This window comes from Pyxicephalus adspersus, chromosome 2, assembly GCF_032062135.1.
Source record: "Pyxicephalus adspersus chromosome 2, UCB_Pads_2.0, whole genome shotgun sequence".
Classification (NCBI taxonomy): Eukaryota; Metazoa; Chordata; class Amphibia; order Anura; family Pyxicephalidae; genus Pyxicephalus; species Pyxicephalus adspersus.
In genome coordinates, this window is record NC_092859.1 from 6,511,633 (window position 1) to 6,534,029 (window position 22,397).

General features: G+C 38.6%; 2 protein-coding genes across 2 annotated transcripts in view; one reads left to right on the forward strand and one right to left on the reverse strand.

Annotated features, from left to right (window-relative positions):
- LOC140322280 (extracellular calcium-sensing receptor-like) overlaps positions 1-2,763 on the reverse strand; it is a 5,998-nt gene extending 3,235 nt beyond the window's left edge. The window contains exons 1-2 of the mRNA XM_072398862.1: positions 2,503-2,763; positions 345-1,172 (exon numbers count right to left, since the gene is read on the reverse strand). Coding sequence (XP_072254963.1) covers positions 345-1,172; positions 2,503-2,760 — 1,086 coding nt within the window. The 5' untranslated portion in view covers positions 2,761-2,763. The remainder of the gene's footprint in view (positions 1-344; positions 1,173-2,502) is intronic.
- Positions 2,764-14,085: 11,322 nt separating this feature from the next.
- Positions 14,086-20,845, forward strand: LOC140322281 (extracellular calcium-sensing receptor-like). Its single transcript, XM_072398863.1, has 6 exons — positions 14,086-14,231; positions 15,004-15,295; positions 16,454-17,284; positions 19,331-19,558; positions 19,644-19,767; positions 19,932-20,845. Exons 1-6 carry the CDS (start codon positions 14,086-14,088, stop codon positions 20,843-20,845), a joined length of 2,535 nt encoding a protein of 844 aa, XP_072254964.1.
- The last annotated feature ends 1,552 nt before the right edge of the window (positions 20,846-22,397 follow it).

Genomic DNA, 22,397 nt, shown 5'->3' on the forward strand with positions numbered 1-22,397 from the left:
ATGTAACCTAAGTTTCTTACCCTAATAAAGTTGTTTGATAGCCACCAGGGCTTGTGGCCTATCACAGCTTGTGAGGTGCTCTGGTGAAAGATGGCAGACACCTACATTATGGGCTCCAGGTAAACAAGTGTCACCTGCCAGGGGCCACAGTCCTAGAAGTTTAGTTTTAAGGGTTCATTGTAAAGAATTAGCTAGGTATAGGGATTGGAGCAGAATTTCTCCACAATGCCTACTAGCTAAAAGGGTGAAAGAAGACTATTAATCTACTTTAACTATTTGTTCAAAATGTTTAAATACTTAAGTGTGTTTAGTGTCAATTAAAACAAAGTTAGATAACCCTTTACCTGCCAGGGTTTCAAATTTTCAATACCCATGCATCTTCCTGTCCAGGAGGAACCTTCCACTTCTTTACAGAACATAAGGTCATCAAGAGCTTTAGCTATAACATGGACAGCAGTGTAAACATTATAGGAAGTTCTCAAGCTTGACACGTCATTATAGAGATTATGGATCCCAAACAGGTCCTCATTTCCTGTACATGCATTTAATGCATTTCCTGAGTCACTGACATTATTTTGGTCAGGTAACGTGCACCCAAAAGCTTCTTCCCAAAATAGTTTGGCCCATGAAGCTCCTGGAATATTGTATGGGTCAATGCTGTTTAGATAGTATTGAAAGTCTTGGATTTTTGAGCTGTGATAAGCAAACCCAATTGTTCCCAACAAGATAGAAGAGTATTTCTCTACTGAGAGGACATTTGATATAGACCAAGCTTCAGTAGCTATAAAGACTTTTCCATTTGTGTTCAGTGCCAAGAGTTCCTCAAATAATGGAATGATGTATACGTCCGTAGAGAAAACCAACACAACTTTAGCTGATGAAGCTTTTATGACCTTGGCAGTCTCATGGATATTACTATAGGACAGCTGGGTTTGTACATACTCTGTGAATGCCACACAAGCTCCAGATCTTGCAATTTCTTGCTTAACAATCTTGATGCCCTCTTGGCCATAATCATTGTCAACAGCAACAAGACCTATCCATGTCCATCCAAAATACAAGATCATCTGTGCCAGGCCCTGAGATTGGAAAGCATCACTTGGAACGGTCCTGAAGAAGGACGGGAACTTTGTCCTGTCACTTAGAAGAGAGCTGGTTGAGAAGTAGCTTATCTGTTGGGTGAAAAGTTGAAAGCTAATTATCATATTTAAAGAATATTAACTTGTGAATGTAGGATCTCTTAAGATCTTCTGTATATTTTATTGTGTGGTTTATATAAATGACCTATGACTTACTCTGAACATTCATATATTTTAGCTATTGGGTATTACACCATTCTATTGTAATCTATCCCCTGAAGAAGCATTTTCATCTGCGAAATGTGTTAGAAAAATATTTAATTGTTTGGATAGCTGTCCTCTGCTAGTTGATGATTTGTCATTGAAAATGAAACTCTCATATGTTTTTAACAAATTTTTTTGTATAAGTATATGTTCTAAAACTTTTTTTCTGTATATAATAAGGCTCCTATGTATATATTTCTTATTGATACTTGCCAGGAATTCCATATTTTGTTTTGTTTGTTTTTAATTATGTAAATGTTATGAGGGTATGGCAATTTATTGATCTGCACTAAAATAGATAGCATATTGATGTTACTTGTGAATGTATTTGACTTTTAATATGATAGTTGTAAAATGGTGGTGCTTTTAGTAAAACCTAAATCTAGTGGTTGTAGGGTGTCTACTAAAAATGGACAAAAATACGAGAGAGGTGGAGGAATGGTATGACAGGAGAGACAACCTATGGTGTAATAGTTCTAGGTCTAAAATATTATCAAAAGGATTTGGAGGGAGAAAAAAAAATTGGACTCACACCTGAGAAGTTGCTTTGTGTCTGATATGGCCCGAAACCCAAATCATCTGCATGTGGAGAATCTGCATGTGGAGTCTCCACCCAACTTGCCTTAAAATTTTGTAAAGCTCTCTAGGGTTCAACCTTCCTTGGTGCCCTAATCAGATGTTTGTGATCTTGGACTGGATTGCTTGAGCTAGCAATTAATGTCTACTATAAGGGTATTCCTTTTTGAGGAGCTTCTTTGAAGGCTTATGTTCCACACTGCAGACAGCTGAAAACCTACAGGACACCAAAGAAGGTTGAGTAAAAACCTGATGGTAGTCCTCATTCATTACCACTTTATCTAAATGTAAAAAAAATATTAAACAAACTGTCGCCTGATCTTAAAAACAGCTAAAACATTTGGCAACACAATGTATGTAACACTTCTTTACAAAGTAATGGAAAATAGACCAGATGGGGTTAATTGGTAAATTTTAGCGCTTGGTATGGGCACAGTCATAGCTCACAGGTAAGGTTTTTTTCAAGGTTACTGAAGAATTTATGGAAACTGGAGTTCCAGTGTTTATCTTAAGGCAAAAACTGGATCAAGTGTATACTCCTGTGTTTTTGGTTTCTTCACATCCGATGGCTTCTATGTCTTACCTGTGGGTATCTATACAATCCCAAAATGTGAGCCATGAGGATTGAGTAAGTTGAAGCTGAGTGGCCGATGATGGCAGCCAGAGGGGGGCGGTCACGACAACAGTAGTTGGGTATGACCGAGTCACGGCCTGTCAACATCCACAGGGTGCCCTCTAGCTCCCTCTGCAGTACAGCACAGGAATCATAAGCATAAAAGCCCAAAGTGATATTGGGGAGAAGATTGGGACTTCGGTTGATTTCATCAACAGCAAACCGCATAGCCTGGAACTGCTGATAGTGTTCAAAGCGGAACCTTATAGGTAAGAATAAAACAAGTGAAAGATGAAAGAAACAATGTGGTTTCCTTCCTGTAAGTTCAAATCAAATATCAAAATGGAGAAGTATCAAATATTTCTAAATGGTAACATATTACTAATATTATAAATATTGTAAAACAACCTAGACATTCTACTTTTAAGTAGCCTACTGAAAGTGATTTTACTCCCTAAGTAGTTTTTTTTAAATGTTGATCCGTTTTCTTTAACAGGGTAGCAATACAGAGTTGTAGTGTAACCAAATGGAAGTAGTCATAGGAAGACTTAAAAAAGTTAAAAGAAGCACATTAAACCCAAACTCATTAAAACAATAAACATTTTTCCTCCGATACCTACTCAAGATGATTTTTTTCCACTCCCCACTACAAAATTCCATAGAAAGCCATTTAGGAATGGGGAAGGGGGCAACTTTTTATCTGTGGCCATCTAGGGGTGATGGTTAAGTGTCCATGAACATCTAGGTACATAAATTACAGTTTATAACATACCACAATATAAGAATGACTTCTATATAGTAATCATTGTACAGTTACAAATCCATATAGACTACAATATTCAGATCTCTGAACACCAACAATGAAATGCAGAGCAGTGACACCATCATTATGATTTATGAAAGCCCTCCAAGACTGGAGAAGATTGACTATCATGGGGTAACTTGGGCAATCCACAAACCGGAAATGGATCTGATCCAGAATTGAAAACATTTGGCAATGAATAGCAAATGATTTAAATAAATCTGATCCAGGTTTGCTTCATCATCAAGGTTCCCCCATATTAGTCTATCTTCTTCAGTCTTGGAGAGCTTTCATAAATCATACCCTATAAAACCTGTCTGATGATCAATACTCATATTTACTCATCATATTTGAAGGTCATTTGAGCATTTTTATGCTGGCCTAAAGCCAAACTATGAGCCCACATACAATACCAATAACTAGAAATATAGAACTAGGAGCCGATCTGGTCCTTTACTGTCCAAATATAGGCCGGGTTTCATGGAAGTGAATCTCAGGTTCTCAAGGCTGGACAGAAAACAATCCTGTTGCAGGTAAACCAGGCCCTATATATTTATATATATATACATATATATATATATATATATATATATATGTAGTATAATGCACGTGATGTCAAATTCAGGGAATATTTGGAATTATCTGTCTCAATTTCTCCTGGAAAGTGGATTGAAGGGCCTGAATAGGGCCATGTTTATTTATGTTGTTGCAGATTTATATGATTTTATATGGGATCCAGGCCCGGAGTGGCCTGAAAGGAATAGGTGGGCCAGGCCCTCAATTCCTCTTCCAGACCAGAAAATGAGGATGGATCGGGAGCACCTGCCCATTGATTAAAGGGCACCTGCTTTTGGATCTGGGGTAGTTGCAGCCTAATGCCAGATGGCTTAGGTGGAGAGGATTTGTGCAGCCTGTATGCTGGGAGAGCTAGTTTGGTTTTGGCACTGGGACACAGAACCTCCCGGGTACAATGGTTTGTAGGTGGTCCGCTCTATGCTATGGCTGCCACTTTTTGTCAATGAAAGGTGATATGTAGTTCTTTGGACCACTTTTTTACTAGTTCTGTGTTGCAGATATAAAGCATGTATTGAGGTCTGTTCTAATGAAACACCTGCTGAACCTTTAGAGGACTCTGGGCTTATATTAATGGGTAAATGTTATTTGCTTGCATTTAGCATCAGTTTAAGACATTTCTGACACCATCCAGAGGTGCATTTGACCTTCAGGACCTCTTTTGATCTGCAGTTTACCCCTTCTAGGCTGCTCAATCAACCAGCTTCAAGCTGCTTTTCTATTCCTATTGACTTGTATTTGAAAAAGCAGTTCTGGAATAACTAAAAACTAATTGACACTGGTTTTAAAGTGGATTTTGCATTATTTATTACTCTTAGAAAAGAAGTGGGTCCTTGTTGCCACTGCTGTAATATCATAACAATTGATTATGGATCCACAGAATAGTGCAACGTTCCACAACAATACACAGCATTCACATGACTTGGCTTACATTGTGCAGACATCTGGAGGGGGTTTCTCTTTAAATGTGATTTTGGGGAAAAGTTTATAAATGTGGAGGGGAATCACAGCTCCAATAAGGACATCTCCAGGTACCAATATGCCACTGAGAGCCATATCTGCTGGGTTTCTATCTGAGTAGGAAGTGGGGATGTTGTGCATGACAATGAGAAGCCAGAGCGTTCTGTAGAGATGAGGCATCAACCTGCAGAAAACAAAAAATATACTCGTAAAAGTTTGCTTTTCAAATTTAGTTGATGTTCTGCACAAGAAATGCATAGTGGCATGCCTAGTGGAGCAGAAGTGCCAATTGAGTACCAGACAGTCATTTTTAATAACAAAATAAAAGAACATCTTTTGGATTTACAGCTCACGGTATATAAGTGTTGTGGTCAGTGGGAAGAATGGCTCCTACATTGCTGGCCTTTGGGAAGAATGTGACCCTTACAGATAGCCCAAAAAATTGAATTTTAGTTTTTTAGTGACAATGCATCTGTTAATATTTTTAGCTAGCCAAAATGAGGTATTGCCTACAATGTCTTTGCCTTTTTCTGCTGATGTCTATGACTAACTCAGTATTACATATTACTGCTATTAATTACACAATTACCCTGCAAAAGCAAAAAAAAAGAAGTATGTAATGAGATATTGTACACGGGACCATTATTAATGTGATATTATCAATACTTTTTGGATTATTATTTCCATTTTTATTATTTGGCTTTCATCCACAGTGTATTGATTCTGCTCCTGCTGCCTCTCCTTGATTTAGTACTTTATGAACACAAGTTCAGATCAATGATAAATATTGTCCCAGTGGACAGGCCAGCTGCTACATAGCCCGTTAGTTAAGGGGGGCATCAGAGTTGACCTTTGGAACCCCATGATTAGTTTTAATCCCCCTGACCACTTGCTATTCCAGTTGCGTCACAATATAAGGTTCACATGCATGCAGATACTAAAAGAATTCCAGCAAGCTTGCCAGAATGGGTTTACTTTACATGGAGCAGCTGGTTAAAGCTTTTAAAAATAGCAAGAGGGTCACTGTAGATTGATTTGAGCTTTACCCGTGCAACACAATAAATAACTAATTTGAAATATTAGAGCCTACAGAGAATCAGATGTTTTAAGCAAACCACTTATCCAAATATAACCTGGTTCCTGCAATTCTATTATCCTGCAGTGTCTCTGTATTTTTTAACACTCATATCATACAATTTACAGTTTTTTTCTCTTTTATTATTATTATTATTAATAATAAACAGGATTTATATAGCGCCAACATATTACCCAGTGCTGTACAATAAATAGGGGTTGCAAATGACAGACTAATACAGACAGTAATACACGGGGAGAGGACCCTGCCCTGAAGAGCTTGCAATCTAGTAGATAGTAGAGGTTGGTGCATTGATTTATGTATAGGATGCATTTGGCTGTCTCAGTAAACTGTACTCGTTTTATTTGTCTGAATATATGCATCTGCAGATTTCTCCAAATGAAGAATCCACTTCTTGAGCTACAGGAATAAATGCAGATAGTGTGCATAGAAGAGCTAAACATCTGGTAAGGGAAAATGATGGGATTTGCTGACTCTGTGATGTCTGCAGCAATGGCTGTATATCTGTATGGCAGACAATGGCACATTACAGGTCTGCAATGACATTGAATGGTTTTTCCCCTGCTATACACCTACCTCATCCTGTCCATCTCCCCTGTACTGTATACACTGTCTGTCCTTTATATAAGATACAGGTAGGCATTACTCCCCCCTTCTGATAATTACATGTCTGTAGTGGTTACCTCTGCTAGTTCCAGATAATTTGACCCATGGGCATTTCACAGCACAATGGCATTTCAATACTCAGTATGCAATGTACATGCCATCCTTTGAATATTTAAGGTGAATAAACCAAATAACTGTAATCCAGGTATACAGGCATCCAAGAGGCAGCAATGTGGTGTACAGCTTTGCAACCATTACGGAAGCTCCCAAATCCATGGTTATCCCTGAAAATAACTGAGAGCAGTTAAAACCCTTTTTTGTAGGGTTTCCTTCAGTAATCAGCAAATTGAGCCTTTCATTTACAACTGACACCAATGATCTTTTAGGCTATCGTAAGGATATCATTTTCCTTTTTCCACAGGCCAGCAATGTAAGAGGCATTCTTCCCAATGTCCACCACACTAATATACTCTGATCTGTGGATATATTAATAATAGCAGGAATTCCCTGAAGACCTGAAAGTTATTTTGAGGGTTCCCCATGTTAGAAATGTTGAGAAACACTGCTCTAGGCCTTTGATCAAGCTATGGGGCCTGAAACCTAGCCTAGCCTACAGTAGAAAAAAGCTGTAAGGGTGGGCTGCCATAGACTTCCTAGTCCCAGAAAGCCTTGTTTGAGTGCCAAGGATATTAGATCTTACAACAGAAGTGGAGCCATGATAATTTGGATCAGGCATGTCAAGCCCAAAGATGTACGGTAAAGACGTTCCCACCCTTCATTTATGTGTTGACAGATATTCTTCTTCTTTTGGTACAGCTATGTGGTGACTATGGGCCTGATTTAATAAAGCTCTCAAAGACCCGAGAGGATACACTTTCAGCAGTGAAGATTGGTGATCCAGAAAACCTGGAATGGATCTAGTCCAGGATTGAAAACATTTGCTAGCAAATAGCAAATTACTTTTAAGAAATCCATTCCAGGTTTGCTGGATCACACAGCTTCACTGATGAAAGTGTATCCTCTCCAGCTTTATTAAATCAGGCCCATAGTCACCCATGTGTCCCATAGGCCCATGTGTCTTGCTGAACAGTGGACCGCTTTACAGAATATAGTAAGTACAAATAGTGCAGTTCCTTTTATCCTGGAACACTCTATATATACTTGAACTTTCCTCTCTTCTGTTCACCTACAATGTGACAAGCTTGAGTCAATGGTTTGGTTAATCTAAGATACGTATTTTAATCCTATTTATTTTGCATTTTATGCGGCTTTGAGCGTAACATGAAAGGCAGCCCTTTCCTTTATTATAAAGTCCTCCGAGCATGGACAGAAGACCCATAAAGTGGTCTACAAAAAGAAATTCCTACAGGTAGCAGGCCATTGGATTCTTCTAAATAAAAAAGCCTTCAGGGTAAAGGACCTTGAAGAGATCCTGGTCTAACATAGCACAGGCCATTTAACTTTATTTGATTAAAAAATGATACATTCCTCAAATCATAGGCAGATGGCGTAGGGGTCGGTGATGTAGTAGGGTGTTTTCACAATCTGCCCTGGTACCTGGATTGTATTAGACCTGCACCAGGAGGTGCCTGTTCCCTACAACTGCAGCATGGTGTGTAGGTAGTTGTCTGGATGAACCAGCATAGTTCATGTGAAATTCCTCCCTTATACTATATTATAAATACAGCCAGGATGGCTGGATGGAGACACCAATGGGGTTCTGTTATTAGCTTTCTAAAGACTAGAAATTGTGGAAAATCCCAACATGGGAATTTGAGTCTCTATGAATAAAATAACTTAAATTCAATAAATTCAATGAATGAAGTGCTGGGGTGAGAAAGACTAGATGATGCTGGACTTCCACCAGCCAGGGAATGAGGCCGGCTCTTACTTGCTGCAGCCTCTAATGAACATTGTGTTCAGTGTTAGGTGAAGTCAGAGTAAGTAATTTTAGTCCAAGAGAGAGTCTTTACAACTATGAAAGACCGAAGGGAAAGCTGCAGGACAGATTTAACCCTAAAATAAATGATAAGGTGAAAAGTGAACAACCTGATTGCTGCTTTCATTTCCCTGTTCCATACCCCCAAGGGGATATCTCCAACACGATGGGTAGAAAGAGTTTCTAAAGGGTTATTTAACAAAATATTAGTTAATTCCAATATTTAGTAACTAACTAGTACTTTCCATAACTAGGCAACATCAATCTTTTAGCATAAATGACTACCAAATTAATTCAACATGCTTCCTTTGAGCTCAGGCTGTCATGGACCCTCCTGCATTTCTTCATCCAGTGTATCTTCCAGAGAAGAAGAATGACCAGTGATGCCATTGAATTATCCAATATTTATGTAAATATTTTTTGCAAGTTAGTCCTGAGCAGTGTTTCTCAACTAGGGTTCCTCCTATGGTAGCTAGGGGTAGCTTTAGCAATGAGGCAAATTTCAATGCAGGAGAATGATTGCAAGATAAGTCAAAACCTAAACTGACAAAACACAGGTTGTCTGTGAGGGAGTATCTAGGGAACAAAACTGGGAATGCCAACAATACACGTTTTATATTGCCCCCCTCCTTCCATCCATAAAATGTACTCTGGAATCTGGTTTGCCAAAGAAGGAAGGGGGTAAAATGCCTGTATTCCTTTTGGCAAAAAGCCAACCATCGTCTATCTATTATGTTGGCAGGGGCCATTGTCAACAAAGAGGGCCTCATCCTCATAACATGAACTTAGTGTTATGGGAGTCTGCAGGCTGAGAATCAAAATCTAAAAGTCCCTTTATTAAGGAGGCCCCCTGATATCTGCCATCTTATTCTGTGGAATAGGTACCGGGATACATAGTACCACTAACCCATGCCCAGAAAATAAAAAAAAGCCCTAGAAATAAACGCAATAGAAAAAAAAAAATATTATTATTTATTTAAATTAATATGTCTCTTTCCAGGCTCCAGAAATGTTCAAATAGAACCTACCACAACAACAGATCCAGATGTGTTCAACTTAGAGAACAAGAGGTTAGCTGAGGTTAACCCTAAAATAAGTGATAAGGTGAAAAGCGAACAACCTGATTGCTGCTTTCATTTCCCTGTTCCATACCCCCAAGGGGATATCTCCAACACAATGGTTAGAAAGAGTTTCTAAAGGGTTATTTATCAAAATAATAGTGAATTGCATTACATAGTACCAAGCTAGTAGTTTCCATAACTAGACAACCTCAATCTTCTAGCATAAATGACTACCGAATTAATTCAACATGCTTCCTTTGAGCTCAGGTTGTCATGGACCCTCCTCCTGGAGCATTTCTTCATCCAGTGTATCTTCCAGAGAACAAGAATGACCAGTGATGCCAGTAAATTACCAATATATATGTATATATTTATTGCAAGTTAGTCCTGAACAGTGTTCCTCCTAAGGTAGCTAGGGGTAGCTTGGCAAATTTCAGGCAAATGAGGCAAATTTCAATGCAGGAGAAAGATTGCAAGATAAGTCAAAACCTAAACTGACAAAACACAGGTTCTCTGTGAGGGAGTATTTAGAGAACAAAACTGGGAATGCCAACAATACATGTTTTATATTGCCCCCCTCCTTCCATCCATAAAATGTACTCTGGAATCTGGTTTGCCAAAGAAGGAAGGGGGTAAAATGCCTGTATTCCTTTTGGCAAAAAGCCAACCATCGTCTATCTTTTATGTTGGCAGGGGCCATTGTCAACAAAAAGGGCCTCATCCTCATAACATGAACTTAGTGTTATGGGGGTCTGCAGGCTGAGAATCAAAATCTAAAAGCCCCCTTTAATAAGGAGGCCCCCTGATATCTGCCATCTTATTCGATGGAATGAGTACAGGGATACATAGTACCCCTAATCATTCACAGAAAATAAAAAAAGCCCTAGAAACAAATGCAATAGAAAAAAATATTTATTATTATTTTTTTAAATTAATATGTCTCTTTCCTACCACAACAACAGATCCAGATGTTTTCAACTTAGAAAACAAGAGGTTAGCTAAGGAGAGCTGTTGTAAGGAACTTACCCGCCCTGCGAGCCCGCGGTGTCCCTGGGGTTCCCAGCCACAGAGGGGGACGCCACAGTAGCAGGCAGCATGGCCGAGGCTGCTGCCCTGCTCCCAGCTTGTCTGTCTCTACAGGGGGAGGGATCCACCCTGGCCAAAGTACTGTTCAGCCAGGCAGCAGCCCTTGCATCCCTTTGGATGTGGTTCCTGCTCCCAACACTCCTTTGCAAGTGCAAAGTAGTGCACGTCCTAGGGATACTGTGGGAAGAGGTGCGCGTGTCACCATGCGTCCCTCTTGTACCCCCCGAGGGCGTGGCACTCGGCTGCCTCGCCCTAGGGCGGGACAGAGTTAGTTTGAATTCCCTGCGGCCAATCAGCTGCAGGGGATTTACTCAGTCTCCTATCAGACAGTGCCAGGTGGCGCAAGGTGATTGGTCATCCTGGCCATTTAAGGAGAGCCTGTCCATTACACCATTGCCCGCTATAGCCTCTGTTACCACAGTGTGCTTGGGTGTGTCTTTGTGTATGTTAAACTTTATCTGCTTGTCATCTCCTCAGTGACCTGGTCTGAAACTAACTCTGATTGAACTCTGCCAGCCCTGACCTCGGATTGTTATTGACCATTCTGCCTGCTGCCAGCCCTGACCTCGGATTGTTACTGACCTGCATTTGCCTTATCCTTCTGTACCTTGCTTGATTGAAATTAACCCTTGCTGTGCTGTGCTGTTTTGAATAAACCTTATTCAAGGATATCTGGAGTTGGTTGTGGTTTGTGTGCCCAGGCGCATTACAGCTGTCCTCTGCTACCCTCTTGTATATTTGGCTGAACAAATGTAAGCCTGAGCCCTATCATCATTGTTTTCATTCACTGAGCCAGTCGCACAAGAAGGCAGCAGAGGACAGCTGTCCTTGATTAACTCCTTGAAGAATTGACAAATGTCATGGAGATTACATGAGAAGACATTCCTGTAATCCCAAGTACCAGAAACAAAACATATAAAAAGTTTTTTACAAAATACATCTCATGCTCCAGAATTAAAATCTTAATATTGAATTAGGTACAAAAATAAGGTACATAGCCAGCCCATAGCCAGGTCCAAATAAGATGTGTTTTTTTTGTTAGCAAAAGACCAAGTTAACATACATATGTAGATATGAAAGTAAACAGATTTATGAAATCCAATTACACAAGTTATTTATCAATAACCTAATATTTTAAAAAATGATTTATTGTATACTAATAATAATATATTATTTCTGTAATAACCTTACACAATGATAATATTTGACGCGTTTCCCAAAATCTTAAACCCACATTTATGTACACATAAAGGGGATCATATAATTATATTACTTCCTAGAGCATAGCACCTGTCACAACCTTACTCTTCACAAACAATCAACACCATCTAGCAATATCAAAGAACAATATATAGGGGTAGAACAGTGTAACAGCTGGACCACAAAAACTAGGAAAACCACATGTTTTTTATTGGATGTGAAATAGAATGTCTACTAATTCCATCCAGAGACTGGTCTTACAAAATACCAGCCTTTTATGTTCTTAGTTGTGGTCAACACCTTTAAGTACCCCAAGCCTCAGGTCTCTTTTATTAAGCTGTATAAAAAATGTCACCCCCTTCGTTGCTGCTGTCGATGAGCACAAAAAGTCTTCTGTGCCTTGGCTGTGAAATATAAAAATAATATAAAATGTGTAATATACACAGCACACTTATATCAACCAAACAATACAAGAGAAGAGAACGATCCTTCAATACGTGAATCTTAAGGTGATGGGGTTGATGTTGGAAATATCCTTTGAGACACCTCCTCTAGGAAAACATTTCCATTCAGAGCCGTAAAACAGTTATATAAATTGCTGTTTTCCTGCAGGAAAAAATAATGACAAGCTAATCAGGGAATTACAACCAATTTTCTTTTTTCTATATAAAGGCTGATTTATTTACTGACACATACAGATCACAGAAGAGTAAAAGGAAAAATGAGGTAACCTATTTTTTGCCAATAGAAAAGTTAAAGGAATTGGTAGAGAATGTGGGAATTGGGAATGTGTAAAAATGTCCTTTAGGTGCAGAAAAATACTTGTTGATGCAAGAAGTCCTGAGCTGTCCTGCATCTAAACATGGATACAGCATGGGAAAATGCTGAATTTATGTTTTGTTTTTTGCTTTTTAACTTTGCAATTATATTCGCTATTATTTTATGTTTATTTTATTATACTTTTATTTTATTTTTATTCTATTCTACAGTACTCCTATTTTACAGTTATCAAAAATATATTATTGATTCTCAGAGTTTTAACATTTTCTGTAGCATTGTACAAAGAATAGGAACGGATCATATCAGTGTCCAGAGCTTTGCTCCTACTAGAATCACACAAATTATTATTTAGAAACCATATTGTTCTCATTTACTTTGAACTGGATAGAGTTGAGAAGGGTTAGATATTTTTTTTTACAAGTCTCAAATCCAAGGTTTTAAAGTTATCACCAGAGCAAGAAGTAAGGGGAAATCTTCCAACGGGGTTATATGTCATTGTGACAGTTTTCTAAGATGTGCATTTCATTCACATTTTTTTTCTCCTCTCCAGGACAAAACGTTAAGGGACTAAGTCAGACAAAGACAAAAAAAAAGAAATCTGATATAAGCTTTGATTTTACATGCATTTTAATTTCAATTTGAGCTATTAAACTTTGTAAACAGTATGATTTTAGGGCAACTCTAGTAAACATTATAGTACATTGTTTCATGTTTAGCCACAAAGCAACAACATCATAGTAAAATAAAAATGATTTATTTCCCAACTGTGCAATTAAAAAAGTGCAAAATCCTAAACATAAAAAGTAAAAAATATATACAAAAAACAAAACCCATATACTTAATATAGACATATACATATAAGTAAATGATGCAAAACACAACTTCAACATATATATATATATATATATATATGCACTCCCATAAAATATATAAAACACACTCCTATAACTTCCTACTAGCTATGATGAATAGAAAGCAAAAATACTAAATGGATAATGCTAACAATAGTAATAGTAACAAGGCAGTAATAGTAAATAAATAGTAATAATACCAAAGTATTAGGACACATTCTATAGAAATATCATTGGAAAGCCCCAAAAGTGAACCTTTCAAAAGACAGAGTTCCGGATCCTAAATAAAAAAGCTAATTAATTAAAATGCAATGAATAAATAGTAAAGTAAATAAATAAAAATATATAATTGGTGTTATCAAATATATAGTAAAATCTATATTACCATAAAAATATATAGTAAAAGTTTGTATTTTGTATGTATTTATTTAGCACTGACCCCAAAAGTGAAAATGTGTTAAAAGGGTAGAAACTACATGTGTTTTCTTTTATAGTACGCACTGATCTGTTCTCCTTCATGCAGGCTAAAGTCCCATATTTATTGCTGCCTCTGGCATCTGTTCCTCTCGTACCTAATTCCGGTCTCCTACTGCAGTGACATGGCATGTGGACTGAGTGCCTCCAATCTCTCCGGAGCCACGGACTATGGAGATATCCTGATTGGGGCTTTGCTGCCTTTCCATATCGATAAACTGTACAAGAAATTTATGTTTACAGAGGCCCCTTCACAGGACACCTGCTCAATGTAAGGTCTTATTGTACAAAATGTTATTCCACAAGAAAAAATAAGACGCCAACCAATATAGCTATAGTTAAGGGACAAGTGGAGTAACCCAGTCCATTAAACTCTTAATCAAGATGTATTATGAATATTCTCACCTTGGGTTTGCATTTGCCCTATACAGGGCTGTATTTACTTTCAGGGTTGCAAATGGGTTCTGAATTGGTGAATGATAGTGGTTTCCACCAATGTCATTTATTTTCTCTTATTGGGTCTATTTACCTCCAAGCTGGTGGTGGTGGTGAGGAAACACATTTGACATTTGAAAATCTATTATGCATTTGTTCAGGATCTGGGGGAAAAATGTTTTTTAAACTGTGGGATTTTATACTGTACCTACCTCTTATGGGAACATATATAGGCATGACCTATAATGCCATGGTTTACCTTTACCTTCTTTTTTCCCAGTCTTCCCCTTTATTAACCATTATCTTCTCTATCCCCATGTCCTCTGGCTCTAATCCTTTCTGGTCTTTTCCGATCCCATCATCTTCTTTCATTCAATCCTTTCACGCTTTATCCTCTCTTACCTTCACAACATGTACTTTTCCTGGCCTTATTTCTCCTCTTCACATCTACTGTCCCAGCCTAGCCTTTTCCTTTCCTTTTCTATTTTTCCTCCTCTTATCTTCACCCCTCTCCTGTGGATGTATTTTTGGATGTCTAGATTTTGTAGATTAGGAACCAACATCTACTTTACAAATCACATATTCAATCCTGTTACCTCACCATCCAGATTCCTCCTCGAAATGTTTCAGAATTTCCAAGCCATGAGGTTTGCTTTAGAAGAAATCAATGGAAATCCAGATCTTCTCCCCAATGTTACGCTTGGATTTATTGCTTTTGACTCATGTGCTGCTTTACGGAAAGAGCTAGAAGGAACTCTGTGGATGTTAACGGGCCAGGTTAAACCAATACCTAATTATAGTTGCCGTAAAAAGCCACATCTGGCCGCTGTCCTTGGTCATGCAATGTCTGCGTCTTCTATTCTAATGGCTCATATTCTGGGGCTTTACAGGTTCCCACAGGTAAGTGAAACATTCTAAGTAGAGGTAGAGTGGATGAACATTATGGGTGATATTGTTGTCAATGTTTAGGTGGATGCCATGAAATTGAAAGCCATTGGTCCTAATCATTTCCAGGTATGGTTCTCAAGTTTTGGCATAGTTAGGCTTCCATTTTTAGTCCTTTAAAAGCAACTTTAGCAGTGATATATTAGCAAGTTTTAAATAAAGTTTGAAACTCTAGCCACTTTTTGCAACTGTTTGTAGCCTCCATTAGAGAATGTTACTGGTATTTGCTTCTGGTGATAAATGAATTTATCCTAATGGGGTCAATTATATCAGTAAAAGCTTCTCTAAGGTACCAACCTTTCCTTATCTTATTATTTCCTAAAAAGTTGTCTAGAGCTGGGCCAGAGGTCATTGTTGCATAAATGTCAAGGCCGAATTTGACAGGGTCACCATGTGTGGTAAACTGGCCATTAAATCCCTGACTAATTATTTTTTATACATCATTTTTAATGAAATATTTTCATTTTTATGGACATATTTTTGGTTTGCTGTTTTATTAAAATAAAAACAACTCTATGCAAGTGCAACTATAACTGATAGGCAAACTATACTATAGATAGTCCTGCAGGTAAACAGTGACCATTTTTACATTTACCCTTGGAGCTTCCAGCCTGCATGTTATCACTAGGTCAGAACTAACATACTGATCAAATGGCTGGGAAACATTTTGAGTGGTTTCCAATGGTCAGTGGCGACTCTGTGAGTCACAGACGGTACTGAGAATCATTAATTGCACAATTGTCATCAGTTAGTTTGCAAATTGTAGAGCATGTTTTAATGTATCTTCTTCATGGGGCATCATGGACAGCAATAATACAGACTATAGGTGGGAAGGGGTTCAAGGCTACAGGAGATAGGTTACTACCGGGTTTCAGGAGAGGTCCAGGATCCTGTCATTGCTACATCTTAGGAAGCTTCCATCTTTGACCCAGACTCCACAGTTAACTTCTGCTTCCATGGAGATCTTCTTCAGCCATTGGATGGTACTTCATGTATACAAGTACAAGTGAATACCAGGATTTCCTCCAAGGAAAAATATTGTATAGTGACGACCTTAATGATTGATGATGTTAAAAACATAAATGATTTACTTATCTCTGCAATATTTTACAGATCAGTCATTTTTCCACCAGCTCCCTGTTGAGTGATCACACCCAATTCCCATCTTTCTTCAGGACTGTCCCCAGTGATACATTCCAGTCAAAAGGCCTAGCCCAACTCATCCTACATTTTGCATGGACTTGGGTGGGGTTGGTTGCTTTAGGAAATGACTATGGTCTTGAAGGAGTAAAAGTTGTTAAAGAGGAGCTTCTCAAAGCCGGTGCCTGTGTAGCCTTTACAGAGTTCATTATAGCCAATAGTGAAAACCGGAACATACCTCATATCACTAAGGTCATAAAAGAGTCAACGGCTAGGGTCATACTTGTGTTTGCTAATGATCTCTACTTTTCTCTCCTTGTGGATGAAATGTTAAAGCAAAATGTCCTTGAGAAAATTTTTGTGGCCAGCGAGGCTTGGTCTACCTCAACTATTTTGGGGGTAGAGAAATATTCTTCACTATTGGCTGGTTCTATTGGATTTGCCTTCTACAGCTCTGATATTCCTGGCTTCAAAGAATTTGTGACCAATATTCAGCCTCTGCCTCTTAAAAGTCACGGCAAAAGTTTGAATCAGATTTTCTGGGAACAAATTTTTGGATGCAGATTTTTGGACCCAATGAGCCTTTCTCAATCATGGAATAATTCTACAAAATTATGTACAGGCTTGGAGGATCTAAGTACCGTAGATAATGTTTACACTGATATGTCCAATCTGAGAGGTTCTTTTAGCATCTACACTTCAGTTCATGTTATTGGCAAAGCTCTTCATGACTTGCGCACTTGTCAGGAAAGCCCATTCTATAACAGAAGCTGTGCAAACATTTGGAACTTCAAACCATGGCAGGTGAGAATATGTATTTAATTTTTTAAAATGACATCCTGTTCGCTAAACTACATGGGTGGGGGGGGGGGGGGGGGGGGGATTATTCGTCTGTGAAAGATGGGCTCTGTGCATGGTTTAAGGGCTGCCTGGTGTTCACTAAGGACCCTTTTTTAATATTTTATTTTTTGAGGACAAAAAGAACAGTGAAAAGAAAACATGTTTTAACATACATATAACAAAGTCAAAGGTTCGGAATACATTTAAAAAGAGTATGAAACTACTACAATTTTAGAAAGGCTAGAACATCCTCCATATTCACCGGATTTGGCACCTTGGGAACTTTTTTCCTTTTCCTATATTTAAATCTGTGATTAAAGGAACGAGCTTTGAGTTAATGGGTGTAAAAAAAACATCAGATATCTTGAAACAACTGGCAAAAACTGATCTGCTCCACTCCGTCCACCAGTGGAAAACAAGACGGCATTGGTGCCCAATTGTGAATACAGAAAATAATGCAGGGGACAAGCACTAGAATTATCATATACATAAATAAAAGTCAGTTATTATATCAGTCTCGTTATTTAATAGATGAACATTGTATCACACCAAGAAGCCCTATCATTTTGTTGCCCTTGGATTTGAACTATTAATGAACACTAACAAAAGATCAAAAAATAGGTTAGAGATTAACTCGCATCTAGTGTTAAGTCAGAGAGTAAAGTGTCAAATAAATAAATAATAACATGAAAAAATACAATAGGAAGAAAACTTGTGGTATAACTAATGTTGAATTCATAACAGAATACCAAAGTGGAGCTAACCCTTTCCTCATGCACTGAGATGACTGGGGTAACTCCAAAGCCACCCCAAACCCTTACTCCGCCCTTTGCTGACCAGCCCATTTTCCTCAATAACACACTTACACCAAATATTGGAACACATTGGGTGGAACAGCCGTTCTTTATTATCACAAATTCTTTACTTATTAACCAACATTTTCACTTTATTTTTACATTACACACATAACAAAAACTTATCAATTTAACCACAACTTGTCCAAACCCTATTTAACCACATGAACTTCTTTACTGCTGTTCCGAAAGGCTTCCAAACAACTCCAAAGCCCAATATTTTTGGCTCCCAGCAGCTGCAACCCTATTTCAAGTGCTAATATCAGCCATTCACAGCTCCCTACTGATCCTAGACAGAATTGCCTATTTACCACCCCTTTTAAACTCAGAGGACCGCCATACCACAGATGGGTTCCCCACACAACACACAGCACTTCCCAAACCCTTGCCTTCCAGAAACCCAGCTGCCAACCATCACCAACTCTGTAACCTACCTCCCCAACCAGACACAAGGGGCAGGCGAGTAGGAAACTTTTTCCCTACAGCCTAAACTGTTTTTTCCCTCCCCTTGGCCTGCCCTTTTCACACCTCCTTGACCCTTCCCAACCACTTTGCACTGCCCAATCCTCTCACCACCCCCCCTTTCCAGATGCTTCCTGAACCTTTACCTTGTCAGGAGGCTCTGGGCCGCTGTCATGCAGGTCCCACGCCTACACTTGCCACCTCCTTTTGGCTCCAGGCCTATTTTAAGGTTCCATATTATGAGTTTATAGGGTACCTTACCCAAATCTATCAAATATGTGTTGTTTTTTTTTTTCCCCTTGCAAAGATTCTGCAGAAAGTAATGGGGGCATTCAATACTTGAATTGAATACTTGCCCTTCCCATTCCTTGCAGTGGTTGCTTACTGAAGGAAGTAAAAGCTTGTGCAAGGAATCAGAGCAGAAGCAAGTATTGCACATGCCCAAAGGAGTCAAATACCTGCAGCAGTTAAGTACCAGAATGACAGTTTAACATCTCATCTTATCACCCAACTAATGACCCTGTGCCCACTTTTGGTGGATATCTTGCTACATTATATACTATGAATAAATAATGTTTCATTTGGTGATTTTGATTTGGAATAACAAATTTGAGTACAGATATCAAGCCAACAACTAAAAAATTACAAACATACCAAAATCATTCATTATTATGATATTTCTTATATCACCCAGCTGAAGCATTACATCCAGAATGTACATGTCGAGCTTAAAAATGGAAGGGAAGTCTTCTTTGATAAAAATGGGGACCTTCCAGCAGTATACGACATTGTGAATTGGCAGCTGGGACCCAATGGAGTCATAAAGAAGGTAAAAGTAGGAAGCTATGACACATCAGCCACCAATGGAGACATCTTTACTATTAACATAAGTGCAATAATATGGCCTACAGGAAAAGGAAAGGTATGACATTGATATTAGCATTATTTTCAGGATATAACCATACTTAAGAAATATTAACATTTATTTTTGTATTTTTTGTCTTAAGATCCCTACGTCGGTATGTAGTGAGAGTTGTTCTCCAGGTTCTAGAAGAGTTGTTAGACGAGGAGAACCTATATGTTGCTTTGACTGTGTGCCCTGTCCATACGGAGAATTTTCTAACAGAACGGGTGAGTATATTCATGGCAACCATTTATTTTTCATTTTTGACAATCTTTTGATTTGCCCTCCAACCTTTTTCTATTCCATCCATTTTTTTTTCTAGTTATATATGTTACTGTACATAATAATTTGCAAACTTTTTTTGTCTTTTTGTTTTGTGTTTCCTATTCAGAATTGAATGACTGCTATAAATGCCCTTGGGACTTGTGGCCTAATTCTGAAAAAACTAAATGCATCCCAAAAAAGACCGAGTACCTTTCCTACGATGGATCATTAGGTGTCTCATTGACCGCTTCTGGTGTTTCCTCATCCTTGATGACGGTTTTTATCTTGTGTCTGTTCTTTCGCTACAGATATACACCTATCATCAAAGCCAACAACTATTCTTTAAGTTGCATTCTTCTTATATCTATATCTCTCTGCTTTCTCTGTTCCTTAAATTTCATCGGGTATCCCCAAAGTCTTAAATGTTTGGTAAGACAGGTAGTTTTTGGAATGGTTTTTGCAGTCTGCATTTCAGCTGTCTTGGCAAAAACCATAATGGTTGTCCTTGCCTTCATGGCCACCAAACCTAATAGTAGACTCAGAAGATGGGCAAGTCCAAAGGTGTCCTATCTGATTATTTTTACTTGCTCTGTAATGCAGTTATTGTTATGCATTTTGTGGTTGACTCTGGCTCCTCCATTTTCTGAATACAACACACAAACCCAACCAGATGTCATCATAGTTGAGTGCAATGAAGGTTCACCAAGTGCCTTTTGGTTCATGTTAGGTTATCTTGGTTTTCTATCATCAGTCAGTTTCATTGTAGCCTTTTTGGCTCGCACTCTCCCTGATAGCTTCAATGAAGCCAAGTTTATCACTTTTAGCATGTTGGCCTTCCTAAGTGTCTGGCTATCCTACATCCCAGCTACCCTTAGCGCTTGGGGACAATATGTAGTAGCCATGGAGGTCTTTGCCATCTTATCATCAAGCTGGGCCCTTGTGTTCTGTATGTTTCTTCCAAAATGTTTCATCATATTGTTTAGACCTTACATGAACTCGAAGGAGTATCTCATGGGCAAAGAAAGACTAGGGGCAAAATAACAGTTACAAAGCCACATATTACCAAATATAACTGCATGGACAAAACTGACGCGGGCTATTGACATGCCACCCAGCAGTACAAAATGAACAATTCTAAAATCATATTAACTGGTATTGGACCAGAAATAATAAGCACACTTATATTTATTTATCAGAATCATGGTTCAGCTAGTAGTAGATAGGCACCTTAAGCTAGATTGTTCTGTAACATTACCAATGTTTCACCACTTACCCAGCACTTATGCCCTCATGGATGCATCAGTCAATCTTATCAACAACATATAATTCAATATGTTTTGACTGCTTTGGATATACTTCTCAAGAATATCCATTTGATGTATGTAATGAATTAAATTGATGGTTCCCTCTCAGAATCCTTAAAAAAGGGTAACATCCCCCGGGTATCATCAATGTTTTATTTATATGTTTATTCCTAAAGAAGTTATTATAAATCTAGCCAATGTTTCAGGTTTCCTTCCTCAAGGATAACACCCACCCCTTCAATTAAAGACATCTGTTTAATGCCATTATCACACCAAGTGGCACAATACATGATTGCAAAACGTAAACTCCTAATCATTCTATGTATAGGACACCACAGAGCACTTTTATAAAGTAGTGAATGTGACCATCGTCAAAAATTAACTGCTGGTAAATCAGCTGCTATTAAACATGAGCCAAAAAGACCCCCTTAAAGTGGAACCCAGTCTGTTGGTGGGTGGTGACCTTCTGCCATAATCAGCAAGTATGCACAGCATTATGGCACATACTAACTTATGTGCAGCTGCCAGGCAGCAATGACAACTCCAAGACCTGTCATCCTATGAAGGCGCCATCCTAATGCCAGATCCATGGCCGACATCCATGAAGATGGCATTCCTTTTCATTAATTGGATGGCGTAACCCCTGTTAATTTTCAGGAGTTACATTGTCCCCAGTGGCTAAGCTCTACTCTACAAGGTGCATGCACTGTACAGTTTACACCAGAAGCCAGGGAGTTAGTTATTTGACAGTCAGTTAGTACTACCTCCTGATGGTTTATTGTTTTTTGGCAAGCTTTAAGTGAATGTTTTGTAAATGTGCTTTAATTTATGATTCTTTTACCTGCCATGGCAAGGATTGAAGTGAAAATCTATGTAGAGGTGCCACAGTTCCTTCATAGAAGACAGTTCACTAATGGACCTCCAGACTGCTTATATATGTTACAGACTTTAGTGAAAAAAATAATTCTCATTGTCCTGGCTTTGTTCTCTTCCAGTTTGGAATACTGGGTGTTCACATGTATCTTAGGGTGCTTTCTTTCTTCCTGCTGCCCCTGATATTGCTTATTTTACATTTTAATTGACTCTTTTTCCCCGCCCAGCAGTATTCCTGAGTGTGGCTCGGGGTGAATGCTATGTACCAAATGTGGTAACTCCGAGCCACACTCTAGGTAGCATAGAATAAATCCTACCTGCTCCCCACAATTCAGCGACATCCTCCAGCGATCCCATGCCGACTTTTGCATCGCATTCTCAGCTTGATCGATGTGATGCATGAAGCGTCGGTACAC